This window comes from Dryas octopetala, chromosome 1, assembly GCF_963921425.1.
Source record: "Dryas octopetala chromosome 1, drDryOcto1.1, whole genome shotgun sequence".
NCBI classification, from domain to species: domain Eukaryota; kingdom Viridiplantae; phylum Streptophyta; class Magnoliopsida; order Rosales; family Rosaceae; genus Dryas; species Dryas octopetala.
The window spans coordinates 28818863-28835554 of record NC_141366.1 but is presented as its reverse complement, the minus strand read 5'-3'; the positions used below and the strand labels follow the sequence as shown (position 1 = coordinate 28835554).

The window sequence follows — 16692 nt, the reverse complement described above, 5'->3', positions numbered from 1 at the left end:
CCGACGGTGGTGCTCCACCAGACGAAGAGAAGAACAATGGAGCCGGTGGTGGTGGTGATGATGCGCCACCTGAGGAGGAGGAGAAGAAGAAGACGATTGTTGATCCATACCTGTTGATCTGGCTTCTCCTGCCCATTTCGATCCCGAATACATCGAAATTTGTCGCCTTCTCCTCTCTCGCAAGCCCCAGCCTTGCGTTCATCGCCGCATAGTACGCTTATGTTTCTCCTTCTTCATTGAACACTTTACATAGATAAGCCACCGGTGGTGAGAAGGGTTGCCAACGAACGGTGCGATTGGGCTGTGTGGGTGGGTGGGGGGAGGAAGGGGGAGGGAGGGGGCTAGGTGAGGAGGTGAGGCCGGGCATGGGAGGGAGCTGGCTTCTTTTTTTGTTTTCAATTTTTTTCAATTTTATTATTTTATATAATTTTAAGGGTTTTGTTGATTTTTTTATTAATTTTTGTACATGTGGATATTTTTAAAAGACAAGTCAATATTTAGTAGTGGGTCCGCGTGTGTCACGTCAGCGCCACGTAGACAGTTAATGGTCCTCCTAACGGTCAAAGTAACAGAGGTATTAAGTTGAAGTTGATGTACCCGAATGAAAGTTTTTAAACATGAAATATCAAATTGATAAGTAATGTATAATTGAAGTATAAATATATATGTAATTGAATAAAATTTCTCAATCATTTTTATATGATTTTATGACTAAATCTTCTACCATGTGAATCTCACCTCATGTGAGAGATGCCCTGTTGGGGCATGCCCGATGGAAAAGTCTCTCTTATTTTAGTGTTGCACTAACAAAAACCGAGCCTCATTAGAGTGGATTGACTGTGACTTAAAATAAGCTTCGGCTTGTGGGCCCGTGTTTTGTCCTTGGTCCATTGTTTGTGCTAGAAAAAAAGCCCTTGATTTTATAATTAATTAAAATGTCTATGAAATATAAGGGCGTGAAATGAACGCGCTTGAAGCCTGCAGCGAGCCAGCGAATGAAGAAAGTCGCTTGGACAGTTGTACTAATGTTGTAGACTCGTAGTGCCAAAAACCCCTAATAAAACTCTCCTTCCTCGTTCTCTGTCTCTCTCTCTCTCTCTCTCTCTCCGTCTCTCTGTGCCTCTGAACTAACGCCCATCAACACAAACAAAACAAAACAAACAAAGAGACAGTCAGAGAGCAGCGCACAGCCCACTGCGACAGAAAGGGCATAAAATCGTTGCCACACCAAACTCAAACTCAAACTCATTTTCAAACCAACCCACAATGGCAATCTCCTTCTGCTTCACTCCCTCATCTTCTTCCTCCTCCTCCTCCCTCTCCAAATTCAATCTCCACCGTCCATCTCCGCCACTCTCCCCCTCCTCCGCATCGCCCCTCCTCCACCTCCGCCTCACCGTAACCCCTCCCTCTCTCACCCACCACCACCGCAACCGCAACCGCCAATTCCAACACCTCCTCTTCGCAGCCCCCGGCGGCGGCGACGGAGGCATCAACGGCCGAGATTCCTCCGGAGGCGGCGGCGGAGATCACGGCGACGACAGCGGAGGTTCGGACAATGCCGGCGGGAAGAACAAGGCGGAGGCCTTGATGGTGTTGGCGGAGTCTGGGCGAGGCTTGGACAGCTTGCCCAAGGACTTGGCGGCAGCGATCCAGGCGGGTCGGATCCCCGGGTCGGTCGTGGGCCGGTTCTTTGAGCTCGAGAAGTCTGGGTTTTTCAGGTGGTTGATGCAGTTTGCTGGGTTTAGAGAGAGGCTGCTGGCTGATGACCTCTTCTTCGCTAAGGTTTTCATGGAGTGCGGCGTTGGTCTTTTCACTAAGGTCTCTCTCTCGCACTCTTGTGTGTCTTCCCAGTTATTTATTATTATTATTTTTTTTTGTAATCAGTTTCGGGTTTTCTTTCATTTTCCAGACTGCTGCAGAGTACGAGCGTCGCAGAGAGAAATTTTTCGATGAGCTGGAAGTTGTTTTTGCAGATGTGGTATGGATTCTTTTTGTCAATCATATTCCTCGTCAAAATTGGTAACATGGATTTGCCAACATTGCACATTGTTGTTATGATTAGTTTCTTTGATTCATAATTGGTTTTCTGGTTTACTTTCACTGCAGCTTTTCTTCATTTGTATTTTTTGTAGTTGGATATAAATTTAAAGGGGTGCCATTATGAATGTTGTTCGTTTCATATATATATATATATATCCATAGATATGTGTGTGTGTTGAGCTTATTGAGAAATTGATGATTAAGAGATACATGACAGCGACAATGTTGTTATTTTTCTATTAGGGAATTTTTAAATAGAGAGAGAATTGGCATTTCTTCTTAGGACTAGAGTGTCAGTGGTGACTGATGAAAGAGATGTGAAAGTGTTTTTAGAGCCTGGTGTGCTTGAAACTACACATTCTAATTCATGTGAATTGATTTGGAACTATTTTTAGAGTGCTTGCATACCTATGTGGTCTCTGGTGTGGGGTGTTTTCAGGTAGATTTGGCTGCTTTGCTTGCAATATATATGTCCAGTAGGCATGCATAAGTCCATGACCTTTTATTCAACATGGCAATCCAAGGTAAAGCACATGATCCAATTAAAGGTGCTTGGAAATTCATAGTCCTGAACCTACGAGTATAAATGCAGAAACTTGAGGTCATAAGCAATCCATTCTCTTTGAAATACTTGCCAATCATTTGAATAATTGGAGAGCGTTCTTGCTAACTTCGTAGTTGAATAATGTACTTTCTTTATGATAAATTATTCACAGTTTGGAGTATTCGGTTTTTCTTTCCTTAAGCTATACTGGAATACTTTGATGCCTTTTAAATCCATATGTGGGAACTGGACATTCTTATGGTTAATTTAAATGATTTTATGGGTATTAAATATTAATTGATAAGGACAGTGTTTGATGCTTATTTGTGTCCAGCTGCACGATGGTCAGAATATTTCTTCAATTTGAAAAATCTTCAGTCAACATCTATAGTGTGTAGATTCTGCATTGTATTTTAAATATGTTTGGTTTCTGTCATTTATGCTTGCAATATTTTTTTCTTAGGTAATGGCCATAATTGCAGATTTCATGCTTGTTTATCTTCCTGCCCCAACTGTTTCCCTTCGACCTCCACTTTCATTCAGTGCAGGAGCAATCACTAAGTTTTTCCATGGCTGCCCTGATAATGCCTTCCAGGTTAAATTTTCTATGAACTCCTGAATTTGTATTGACAGTTTGCCTCATTGGATCAAATCAAAAGTCAGATACAGTTACTTATATGATTCTGAAATTCTGTCTGCAGATAGCTCTCTCTGGAACATCATACTCATTATTACAGAGAATTGGTGCAGTAGTGGTAAGGGGGCTTTTAGTAACTTGCTTTTATTTCATCTGAAGTTTGAGGGTAAGAATGACATCACTTATTTTATAATACCTCAATTGTTTGGGCAGATAAATGGAAGCAAACTCTTTGCCGTTGGTACTGCTTCATCACTGGTTAGTATGCTTTTTATTTTTCACGTGTAATTAGTGTTTTGAGAATTGTTTTAACTTATTGTGTACATACTCACCTATCTATTAATGAGACACCAACCTCTATGTGACCTTAAATAGGACCTGTTCTATAGGTTGTACACTTGTACCTGTGTCCTTGAGCTCTAAAGATATACCACCCTCTATGATACCTTTAGGCTTTTAACAAGACGAGTGCACATTGCATTATAAGGCAAGAAAAAATTAGGGAAAGCAGTTCTTGCAAGGGTCAAGTTACATGTTGAAATTCTTTTAAAAAGAAGTTACATGTCAAAATAAATACGATGTTGTATAGCACTAGGCTACAGCTCATTCTTTTCCACAACTTGAATCCAACAATTTGGATCACTTACAACAGCCATGCCTAATTTTGTTTAAATCAATTCATGGCCAGGTCATGTCGTGACTCAGGTTAGAGCTGAATCATTATTTTCTGGTTGAAGTCTAGGGTCAAATAATTATTTTCCTGGTTCATGTTGTTGCCCTTGGTGGGCGTCTTGTGCACTGGACCACCTTTTTTCTTTTTTTTTTTGTTAATGTTGTCGCCTCCGTTGACTATCTTATATGTTTCATAGAAAAAGATATCAAAATAGGAGACCGAAAAACTCACTGATACTGTTGAAGATTCAAGTATGTGTTGAAATTAAGTGTGGTAAACTAGAAAGAAGCATTTGGTTTTAATGAGTGTTAGGGTAGAACTCATCTGTTCTCAGGCGAGTCAGTATCAACAGCCAAGATTTATCCATTTATCAATTGTGAAATAATAATCATGGCCTTCCTTGAGGTGAATTTAAATACCCTCAGACTAACGTCCATGAAATCTGTAATGTATATGAGTTAAGCATGGGGCTTATATCATACACCAAGGTCTAACAAGCAACTTCATATTAACTTTGCATCGAGTCATTGACCATTCAGTAAAATGGTTTTTCTCATTTGAAATATGGCCAAAAGCATACTGTCCACCAACTGGTATGGGCAGTGGGCATGTAGGGGTACACACATGCACAAACACGAAAATACATCTCATATTTGGAGTTCTGCATGGTGTTTGATCTGCCTTACTACTTCTGGCTCATTTTTCAATTGTTCTATATAAACCTAATGGAGTTTATACAATACTACATGGTACCATTTCCTTGATCTTTTCTTTTTCTTTTTTTGCATGCTTGCACTAGTTTTTTCAATGATACTGGTTGAGAAAGATAGCTATGTTGAGTTTCTTAATGGCTAGTTTGTACTTCCATTGCAGCTTTTTTTGATATTTACATCACAATCTTTCACAAAGGTTTTTTCCGTATTCTATGCTAGTGTGTATGTGATCCAATAGCACTAATTTGACTGTGGGGTACACAATGCATCTGATCTTTAATTAGGTTGGCACAACTGTGACAAATGCCTTGATCAATGCAAAGAAGGCTGTTGCTAATTCGGAAGCAGGTGAAGTTGAGACTGTGCCTGTAGTATCCACTAGCGTTGCCTATGGTGTCTATATGGCAGTTTCTAGCAATCTCAGGTACTTGAATTTGAATCAGTATTAATTTGTTGAGTGAATTGGGTGCAATTTTGATAATTGGTAATTTGAGTAGGCATTACATTTTCACATGAAATTGGTATCCATTTAGATAGATTTATTTGGAAAAAAGGAATACTTAAGTGGAGGCATGGAACAATATTTTGAGTTGGATTAATTCAAGTGTTTTGTAAATGGAAGTACTGGCATTAAGAAGTGCAGAATTTGTGGGAATTGCATCTATTTTACCTAAATTATAATTTCGTTGATAGGTACCAAATATTGGCTGGTGTTATTGAACAAAGGCTTTTGGAACCACTACTACATCAACACAAGCTCATGCTAAGTGCAATTTCCTTTGCCGTTCGGACGGGCAACACATTCTTGGGTTCATTATTGTGAGAATTTTTGCCTTCTCTATTCTACCAATACAATGGGATTGAATTGTTTTTCCTCGATCTCATGAGTCACCTCTTACTACTTTGCCTTGCAGGTGGGTGGACTATGCTCGCATGATAGGGATTCAGAAGGCCCATTAGTATAACAATGGGTGCATTTTTCTTATTTGATTAAGTTTCTAAAGGTGTGATTGTTGGTTTGCCACATTTTAATTTTGTTGCATAAATTAGGCAAAACTGAGACAATTGAAGTAATGGGAATTTTAAGTGGTAGGTTAGGTTTTCCCCCTCATAATTATACCGCTCGTGGCTGAGCCAACTTTTGTGTTTGATTCTTCTTTTCTTTTTCTTTACATTTCTTTTTTTATATTCCCATTTTGATTTTTTGGATGATGTAACGATTTTGTTACAGAAATTTGAACAGCAAGAAAATGATTTTTCCTTTTTGAGGAAATTACAGATTTGGTCTACTTATTTTATACCTAGTTCAATTTTGATCCACGATCTTTTTTAAGTTCTATTTTGATTCACTAATTATTCCGCTTGTTCAATAAAGGTCCAGATTTGTTTTCTCAAATTTGTCCTGCTTTTTACCTTATTAAATCTTAGTTAAATTATGCAAATATATACTTGTTTTAAAGCTATGTATCTCCTCTTTACAATTATATAAAGATCATTCAAATCGAAGTTCTAAAATTCAAGATAATTGGTCCCAAAGTAGGGTACTATACTAATTTTTTCTAGAAAATTTTTAGATTTTTCAAATTTCATCAAATTTTAATTATAATACTCCAAATTAGTTTCTATGACTAAAAAATGATGAAATATTATTTATACTTTAATTATAATTGAAGAAAATATAATTAAAATGATTTAAAATCATAACTTAAAAAATATCGTGGATCAAAATTGAACTAAGTATAAAATAAATTGATCAAATTTGTAATTTTATCTTCCTTTTTTAACAGCTTGTGTAATTAATAGAAGAAAGTTGTATGTTTGCGCTTCTTGGGCTATGACGCAGTTAATGATGTTCTAACTGTGGCGCGTCTATTACTGGTTTATCCCTGCAACTGACAACATGCAAATTGTACTCAAATCCGAAAGGAAGCCTCCAAAATCAATATACTACGCCCCCCAATCTGATACGAAGGATAAAAAGCATGTTTCTAAGTCAGCTTGTTGAGGCCAATAAAGATACTCATAACCTCACCATGTTCATTGAAAGTGACATCTTCTCCCCAATCTTCAGAAATTCTATTAATTCATTTTCGACCAAAGTAACCAAAAGGCAAGCTGAAACGACAGGGTCATTTCAATCAAAAGCGTGGACCCAAGTGGCTCTGGGGGGCTCTGGGGGTTGAGGGGGATTACAATTTCTTGACTTTCGGCCATCTCGGCTGAAAGCCTCAACATTGGGTTAGTAAGCCCACGTGGCGAGTACTTGATCAATGCCCAAAACCTCAGCCCAAGAGACAACTAAAGCCCAAAACATTTTCTTTGAAGCTTGGCCCAAGAATCGGATAAAACCGAGAGACACGAAGATGTCTCGCCGGAAGAAACCCCTTTTGGCGGACCATCATCAAAGCAAGAGCCAAGAGACCTTCAACCAAGTATTAGGCATAAATCTCGACCGGACTCCCTAGCTCAGCAAAGAAGTACGAAGTGCACGCTGACCAAGCATTCTTCGGCTGTACACGTGTAAGAATCGTAGGGAATGTTGCTAGGATTTCTCGTAGTACAAGACTGCCCCACAACCTCTAAGAATGAACAAGGGACCTTCACCCATGCACACAAACCAAAACTTTGTCAAATTCTCATCAAAATTTCATATTTAAATCAAGTTTATTTCCCAAAGCTCTTGCAATTTACATTTTCATTTCCATTGTTGTTTTTAGCTCTATTGTTGTTTGTAGCTCTTCTAGGGTTTCATTCAAGCTTAGTATCGATTGTTGCATTCTTAGTTAGAATGTTTACATTATCTGCACTCATTTCCTTTTTATATATGCTAAGTAGCCATGGTTAGGTTAGTGGTCAAGACCACTATTACTAGCCATTTTGCTAATGAAATCAAGTTTATTTATATCTTTAAAATGTTTTGTTTCATTTAAGTACATTTCATTTCAATCTGACCACATAAATCTTTGGATTATTCACATCATCACCATGACACCTCATGAGTGAAGTCCTAGCCAGATTAGTTAGAAAAAGAGCTAAGGTCGAGTTCGATTCCTTCTTGGCTGCACAATTGCTCGATGAAGAAGTCATGCTCATTTCCTAAATCAAAACCCAAAACTAATCACATTTCCATATTGGGCTTTCGGTCCAAATGGTCATATGCCCGCGTACGCATCCATAAAAAGGTCTAAGAAGTAACCAATTTTGGCCAAACAAATGGCCGAGAGATTTTGTCTACAACAGTTAGTCTAACTATTTTTTATCCTATGTTCAATAAAGAGTGGAAATTAACCAATGCCATTGTAAGGCCCTAAAAATTTTTCTTGATTTATTTTAAGCTCGTATTATTTTTCTAGAATTTATTATGGGTTTTTTTATATTTTATTTTCTAGATCTAGAACAATTAGATCAACCCGATCCGGTTGCAAAATACAGTACCTAGCAATTCCTCTGGGGTCGGTCGAGGGAGGCAGATAGAGAGAGCATGCAGGGGGAGGGGGAGGGCGACGGTCGGGGCTTGGGGATTGGGTTTCGAGGCTGAGATAAAGAGGAGAGGCAGAGAGAGATGAGAGAGAAAGTGAGGTAGAGAGAGGATGCAGGGAGAGAGGAGAAAGAAACTGAGGGGGTAGGTAAGTTTGAGGGAGAGAGGTCGCGCGTGAGGAAGAAGAGAAAAAGAGAAGAGAGAAAGAAGAGAAAGAGAAAGTCATAGGGAGAGGAGAGAAATGAGATAAAAGAGAAGAAAAACTTGGAGAAGAGAAATGTAGTCACGTGGGAGAAGAAGAGAAAGGTAGTAACTATTTAAATTGCAAAAATACACTATTAATTGCTATTATTTGGTAGTGACAATTATTGTTACTGTGAAACAGTAACTATTAAATTGTGAAAATACTCTAAATTGCCACTGTTTGGTAGTAGCAATCATTGTTACTATGAGACAGTAACTATTTAAATTGCAAAAATACTCTATTAATTACTACTATTTGGCAATAACAATCATTGTTACTATGAGACAGTAACTATTTAAATTGTAAAAATACTCTATTAATTACTACTGTTTGGCAGTAGCAATCATTGTTACTGTGGCAATTTTCTTAGTTTAAAAAAAAAAAAAAAACCATGGAAAAAAATATAACGTAGACTTATTTGTACAAAATGTGGACTTTATTTGTACAAAGTGAATTTATTTATCATTTCAACTTTTTAGGTGGGTTTTTTTTTTTGTTTTTTTTTTTTTTTATACAAAAGGCTCTAAAATGGACTTTTTAATTAGTAATTTACTTAATTTATTAAGGTCATTAGAATTTTATTTATCATTTTTGTAAAAAATTAGAAAGCGCATTTGTAAGCGCATTTGTAAGCATTCCCGTATTTATTTGATTAGACTTTTGCCATTGATTAATTGAAGTAAGACCTTGATTATGTAGTGCTCGAAGTTATGAATTCTACGAGATTGAGTTTGTATTTTTCGAAGACTCGAGCTAATTTACAGAAGTTGGATTGAATTTTTGGAAATTTGAAAATTGGAGAAAAATAGATAAATAAGTACTTTTCCGAACGTTTTTTATTATTCGACAAAAACGTGTAAAACGCTGGAGAAACTGAGACCATAGAAAAGTAGTATCGAACATTATACTGTCAACGAATTTTTCATTAGACAATGAGATTATTTATGGTATATTTCGGATATAATATAAGAAACAAAAAATTAATAGAAAACGATCGAAGATCACGTTCTCAATTGTTAATCCATCTTGATCGGATGGTTGGGTGCATGGCAAGCAAAGGACACGTGTCACCTAACCATGCAGCCACTTCTTTTCTTCAGTACTCTTTGCACCCAGTTTTTTGCTCAATACATGCACACACCCTCTAGTGCTAAGTAGACACACTGAAAGGCATATAAATAGGAGGCCATTCTCCACCAATTTTCCACACCTTTACTAGGATATTTGGCTCATCTCTCTCTAATTTCCAAGCTCTCTCTTTCTCTCTCTAGAACTAGCGTAGTTCTTATTTACACCCTAAATTAGATTTGGGTCGAATGCACGGCCAAGCCCAAGAGTAAACCATAAGAACTTAAGTGAAGGTCCAAGTTCTAGCCTTGGAAAAGCCCAAATCCACATCCAGAAGTCCAATTTTGTCGCAGCTCAGGCTGGGTTCAAGTTCATGGCCCACGGCGATAAGGTTCCAGGAGCTAACCAAAATCAACAAGTGCTTTTAAAAGAAAGAATCCAGCTGTGCTGAGAGTCCTTGGTGAGCCAGGAATTCAATTAAGGCAAGTCTTAGGAGGAAAGAAAGAAGAGTCCTAGTGCAACTTGAAGAAAGTTTTCCTGAAAACCTAGGGTCTTGATCATTATAAATAGGAGACATCAGATGAAGAAAAGCTCTCTCAACACATTCAACACAACCCAACACAAGTGATCAAGCATCTCGATTTCTCAAGTTCTTCAAGCCCTCAAGCAAACTTTTCCCTTTGTTTTAGCTCTTCTAGGATTTCATTGTTCTTAGTATCGATTTTTATTAGTTTAATCCTTATTTTTCTTGACTTTTCATTATGAGATTTATTGTTAGAACTATGATTGTTACCCAATTACGTGATAATCAGATTATTCACACATTTTTCATCAAAATCCATTATTTTTCTTTGCACCCAATCTCACAAGTTGTTATTCACCACATCTTTAACTTTGAACATAAAGTCATCATTTCACCAAGTGAGTAAATTCCTTTAGGATCAAGGCATTTGAACCTAGGTGAGGTGTTGTTCCTTACTTGCCGCACAATTGTTTGGTAAGAAGTAAGTTAGTTCACAGCGCGAAATATGAAATTCAATACAAAGTAACCAACATCACATTCTGCGAACCGGACATCTCGGCCGTGCAGTGGCTCGCCTGCAACCACTTAAAAGGACTAACAGTGTTCTAGACAGATTTCCAGGTTAGTCTTGCTGTGATTTTTGTAAGTAACATAATTTGGCACATTAGATGGGATTTAACACTTGGTGTATGACTGTGACAAGAGCGTTACAAGGCGAGATTGATAAGTTTCTAGATTTAATTTTTCAGTGAGGAGTTACTTTCCAACAGGTTAAGGAGATGGCAGAAGATAGAGAAATTAACACAGGTGATGACAGTAATAAGCAGATCAGTCCGGCGGATGTAACTAAGGCAGTGTCTTTGGGGGTGTGTGGTGTACAGTCAACCTTGAGCAAGCCATCGGCGGCGTAGAAAGGGGAATGGTCTAAGAGATGAGGAGGGGGTCAGAAACACTCTCGAGACCAGTATGGCTGAGATAAAGAATAGTCTTGACCGTTTCACCCTGACCATGAGGGTTTCCGGCGAGAAAGGCCCCAATTTAATCTTGGGATTGATGAGGATGCACCTGTCATCCAACCAGTGGTCCAAAATCCGCCACAACCACTGCCGGCATAACAAAGGGCTTAACAACAGCCACTAGCACTCGAATTGGCAGTGTTACCACAACAGCCAGCACTACCGCAACCGGCATCACAACCACGCTATGTGGCACCACCTCAGGAACTTGATATGTACATGAATTCACATCCTTTTATATTCCTCTTACTTAGTTTTTGTCAGTTCATTTGAATAAAAGCTTTAAATTTCATTTTTTTTTCGTGTTTTTGACTTTTGAGCAATAAAATGAGAAATTGCACAATTTATTCTCCTTAATAGATTTTGGCATGAATCCAATTGGAGATGGAAGCTAACACTTTGATGGTGTGTTTACTAATCCATAATTAGAATAAAAATAAGGAGTTGTATTCCGATTACGGATTACTCCTGTGTTTACTAACTATATGAGAATCAAAATACAGGTGGGGCCCACATGATATCAGGAATTCAACTTCTTATTTTGGAGGAATTAGATTTTTAGGTGGGAGGTGGTATTCTGATTGCTGGAGAAACAACCCATCAAGAATCTTTTTTTTTTTTTTTTTTTCCATTATACCCTCACATTATTTCTACAATTCCAAGTTTTCCCATTCACTTTAACCCAACCTAAAACCTACAGACGTTCTGAAACACTCTAGTTCTACGCCTGCGCCTCTCACAAACTTCTCTCGACCTGCTACGTGCCTCCTCTCTTCTCTTATGCTCTCAGCTGCGCCTCTTGCTCCTCAAGAATTCTGAGGTTAGATTTCTTGCTCACAAGTTGTTTTATTTGTTGTTCTTAGTTGCTTCATTTTCTCAATTTTTGTTTCTTTCTTCTTTCTCTACAGTATTTGTTTGCCTTATTCTTATTTTTTTTCTTTCTTCTTACTCATTTTTCTGGTAGTGTACTCATTTTTATTTGTATTTTTCATGGTTTTGTTTGTATTTGTTGGGTGCTTTCGTTTGGTTATGTTTGTATTTTTCATGGTTGTGTATTTTTCATATTTGTATTTTTCATGGTTATGTTTGTATTTGTTGGGTGCTTTTGTTATCTTTGGTGCCCTTTGGGTTAATGATAATCCTTTTGACCAAAAAAAAAAGTAATAGGCTCTTTGGACAAATTCCAGAGAAAATATGCAAGCATGATCAATTTATTTTATGTGAACTTGGCAAAAAATAGACATGATAAATACTCTTTGGACATGGATCCTTTATTGATACCCATAATATGCAAGAGAAAATATGTTTTAATTTGATACCCATAATATTTATGAGTTTTAATTAGATGAAAATTTCTTCTAAGCATGAGGAAAATTAGATGAATTTCTTAATTAGATTGTTCTTATGTTTAAATGGTTATCTATGGATGTTCATCAATTCGGGACACAAGGAATTAAAAGATATAATTGTGCATATTTGGTATATGTTTTGAGTCTTGACAATGTTTCCTCTATAAGATTTATATCAGCTCCAATTTAAAATCCAATCTTAACAAACTTCAATTTGTGGCCTAGTCTTATAATTTGATTGAGTTTGTTGATTTTTAAACAATTTCTTCATTTACTTGGTAATTGATGTCCTCCATGACATTTTTTTCTTTTTTGATGTTATGCAGACAAATGGTTCATTTAAGTTTGTCCACAAAGAAGAAATTACATGCTACATTAAATGCGCTAATTATCTACTTTCGAACTATATTAGTTGCATGTGATGCTGCTTATGCGTATGCATGGTTTCATTTCAAGAAACGCAGTAGAAGTCCCTCACGATAAGTTATAAGAGTTTACAAACAATTTGAATACTTATATGGTCTAGTTTATGAGAGTGATGTGACATGTATTGCCCGAATACAGATGGATAGACAATCCTTTCATAAATTATGTCAAATTCTTGTCACTAGAGGACAACTACAAGTGACTCGAAATATGTCTACAGAGGAGATGGTTGCATTGTTTTTATACATTCTTGCATACCATCTTAAGAATCGCACAATTAAGTACAAATTTAATAGGTCCGATCGAACAATTAGTAAGTATTTTCATGAGTGTTTGAAAGCAATGATTCGATGCCAAAAAGATTTCTAGAAAATAGCCGAGCCTATCCCTGAGAACTCAACAAACTCAAAGTGGAAGTGATTTAAGGTGTGTAATATTTAAAATTATTGCAATATATATTGATTGATTAATTTTTTATATTTCAGAACATATTATTAATTTAGTTGTCTATTATAATGTAGAATTGTTTAGGAGCGCTAGATGGAACCTATGTTAAGGTGCATGTACCAGAATTGGATAAACCAAAGTATTTTGGGAGTCTGCTCTCCGGACATGCAGTTTAAATATGTTTTGCCCAGATGGGAGGGTTTCGCACACGATGGTTGAGTCCTTAGAGATGTTGTGACTAGGAAGAATGGATTAAAAGTCCCTAAAGGTAACATTCAAAATTTTTATTGAGTGATTATGAGTAAAATAAATATATAGGAATTTAACATTTTAATTTCTTCTCAACAATAGGTTATTATTATTTAGTTGATGGTGGCTACACAAATGGAAAAGGTTTCCTTGCACCCTTTAGAGGACAACATTATCATCTCAATGATTGGAGAGATGGATACCGACCTAAGACACCAAAGGAGTTTTTTTAATATGAAACATTCACGTGCAAGGAATGTCATTGAAAGGTGTTTTGGACTATTAAAAATGCGTTGGACAATTCTTAGGAGTCCATAATTTTATGACATTACAACACGTCGTATAATTTCAATGTGTTGTATGCTCCATAATTTTATAAGAAGAGAGATGCTTGTAGATCCTATGGAAGAAAATTTGAACAATCAATTTCAAGATTGGAATTTAGAAGTGAATGACTACATTACCGTTGTTGAGTCCTTAGACGAGTGGACTCCATGGATCAAAACCTTGCACAAGAAATGTTCAACACATGGAGAGTAGCTAGGGAAGCTCAATAAGTCAGTGCAACAATTATGTTTTCTGATGTTTTGAGTTGATGAAGACATTAGATGTCTTTATTTTTCATGTTTGTGTAATGTGATAAAGACATAGACATTATTTGTATATCTCAATGTTCTTGTAATAAAGTTTGGAATGCTTCTTTTAATTAAGGCGGCTTCTCTTTTTGCATCTTTATGGTGATATTTTCATAATTTTAACATAGTAGTAGCAATTGTTTAGCTACTTTGATTCAGGTTTTATTGGCAAATTCATAAAAGGATGGTAATGTATAATGCTGCGTGTAACGCCCCAAAACCCATTTTATTGTCCAAATAAATTCTCAAAATATTCAAAATAATTCTTTGAAAAATATGGGGTCTCACAATCTACCCCCCTTAAAATAATTTCATCCTCAAAATTCCCAAAGGAAAATAATAGCATAAAAACTTCACACAATCACAAGCAAGCACAAGCAACAAGAAATCACACTTCAGAAAAGCTCTTTTATTTAAAAAAAAAACTGAGAATAACACAAGCAAGAAGGAAAAAAAAAAAAAAGCAAACAACTAAGACCGAAACCTTTACTTGAGAATTGGAGACAACTAGCTTGTCGTGAACTTCTCGCATCCATTTTCCAAAACTTTCGAGTAAATTCAGCTTGATCTTCATTTCTTTTGAGTAGTTTGCCTCAATTCTCTATGACTCTGGATTCTCCTTCTTCAGAACTTCCATCTTCATGTGCGAGTCGCTCAACCACTTCTGAAGCGTTGCCACTTTGAGATAACAAAACTGTAACTGCTAAATTCTAGCAAACAAACAACAGCCTAAGTCCCACTTAGCAACTTCCTCAAAAACTCTACTTACTCTATGAACTAACTTGTTAGGGTGAAACTCTTCAACCAATTATAAAATCCTTCTTCACTTTTACCCTTTAACCTTTGTTCTCTAACTAATAAACTTAGTCAAACCTTTCAACTTTTCTAAATTCAAACCTCATACTAAGTCTCAAACTCCAACTTTTCCTGAACTTGCTAAGGAGCAGAGAGACGATGGCAGTGCAAAAGACATTTCTCAAAACTTTTTCAAACATGTTTATGGCTCATTTAAAGTACTTTTCTAAAATCACTTGGAAATCATTTTCTTTCTCAAACTGGCTTTCTCAGATATTTTTCTCAATTGATTTGCTCAAACCTTCTGTAACATCACCATTCCTCACCCTGGCAGTGTGGGATCACTCACTTCTCCTCACCTAGTAGCTCGCCACTACCTCGCATAGTTGCCCACTCAGGGTCTTAGTCCTTAGGTCTTGCAATCCACACACTTCCGGCCGGGTCTAGCTCTGATATCATTCTGTAACGCCCCAAAACCCATTTTATTTTTCAAATAAATTCCCAAAATATTCAAAATAATTCTTTGAAAAGAATGCGTGTCTCATATCAAGTAAAGAATCATACTTGTGTTTATTGGTAATGTAGAATGGAGTGCGGTTCAATTTTAAAACAAGGAAGGGGCTAGCAGAAACATTATTGGACAACCAGTGATGATGCAGCATTGGTGGAGTCACTGCAGGAATTACATCATGACACCAAGTGGCGATCTGACACTGGTTTCAAGAATGGTTACTTAAGCAAGTTAAAAGGTATGATGAAAGCCGAAATTCCAGGTTGTGGAGTAAAGGCGTCTCCTCACATTGAATCACAAGTGAAGACATTGAAAGCAAAATATTTTCCCATAACTGAGATGTTATCTCAAATTGGATTGGATGGAATGAAGAGAAAATGATGTTGGTGTGTGAGAAAAGTGTATATAATGAATGGGTGAAGGTATGTATATACATATCTTATTTTATATTTCCTATATCTTTATATTGCTGCTGTTGTGTGTGTGATTTGGTGAGTACAGGGGCTTTACCAAAAAGCCAACAACTCTGGAATGCTTAATTATATGTTTTTATTATTTTTGTACACCAAAAAGATGCAAGTGGATTGTATGATAAACCATTTCCACACTATTATATCTTGGAAGAGATATATGGAAAAGATCGTGCTATAGGTGCTAATGCTGATAATGCTGATGATGAAGAAGAAGAAGTTAGACTTGAAGACGCATCTGTGAATTACAATCAAGGTGAGGACAATGATTTGGTTGAAAATCTGAACATGAATGCTGATCTGGGGTCACCGTTTGAAGGGCTTAGTGATTTTGATGTTTCCTTTACACAACCAAATACCCAACAACAAAGGCCTACACAAAGTACATCAAGTATTTCTAACAATGGTCGCAAGAGGCCAAAAGTTATGGACAATATGGCTAAGCAATTAATTTTCTTTTATGGCACAAGCTATCGTAGAAGTGAGACCTAAGCTTGATGGTCTAGTCCATGTTCTCTCAACAGACATAAATTTAACTGAATTGCAAGAGAAACTTGATGGTAAGTTGAGCAAAATGAAATTTCTGACTCCCTTGGGTTTAAAGTCACAAACTTTTTAGCCAAAGAACATGACCTGCTAAGGGTCTTTTTCACCATGTCCGATGAAAGGAAAAGAGCATATGTATCTACATTTATACAAACTTGGCTGCAGCATGGCATATAAGCGATGAAGTATGGAGATTGCTTTGTTGGAGAATGAAGATTGTTTTTGCTGATGAATCTTTTGCTAGGTGTTATAACTTTTTGGGAAGATTATAACCATTTTCTTGAGTTAATGACTCTTTTGATGATACTATGAAACTTTTACTGAG

At 36.8% G+C, this 16692-nt stretch overlaps 1 protein-coding gene and 1 pseudogene across 1 annotated transcript; both read left to right on the top strand.

Moving 5' to 3' along the window:
- Positions 1-1107: 1107 nt before the first annotated feature.
- On the top strand, positions 1108-5852 carry LOC147299560 (protein RETICULATA-RELATED 4, chloroplastic-like). The gene is made up of 8 exons (XM_086227578.1): positions 1108-1821; positions 1913-1981; positions 3051-3182; positions 3289-3342; positions 3438-3482; positions 4895-5034; positions 5304-5429; positions 5525-5852. Exons 1-8 carry the CDS (start codon positions 1267-1269, stop codon positions 5568-5570), a joined length of 1167 nt encoding a protein of 388 aa, XP_086083704.1. The 5' UTR covers positions 1108-1266; the 3' UTR covers positions 5571-5852.
- Positions 5853-15728: 9876 nt separating this feature from the next.
- Positions 15729-16544, top strand: LOC147299559 (uncharacterized; annotated as a pseudogene).
- Positions 16545-16692: the final 148 nt, after the last annotated feature.

Excerpts from the sequence above, each read along its gene's own strand:
- LOC147299560 (XM_086227578.1), top strand. The coding sequence starts at position 1,267 with ATGGCAATCTCCTTCTGCTTCACTCCCTCATCTTCTTCCTCCTCCTCC. Across the intron at positions 3,183-3,288 it reads GCCCTGATAATGCCTTCCAG|ATAGCTCTCTCTGGAACATC; the intron begins GTTAAATTTTCT and ends TTCTGTCTGCAG. Across the intron at positions 5,035-5,303 it reads GCAGTTTCTAGCAATCTCAG|GTACCAAATATTGGCTGGTG; the intron begins GTACTTGAATTT and ends TTTCGTTGATAG.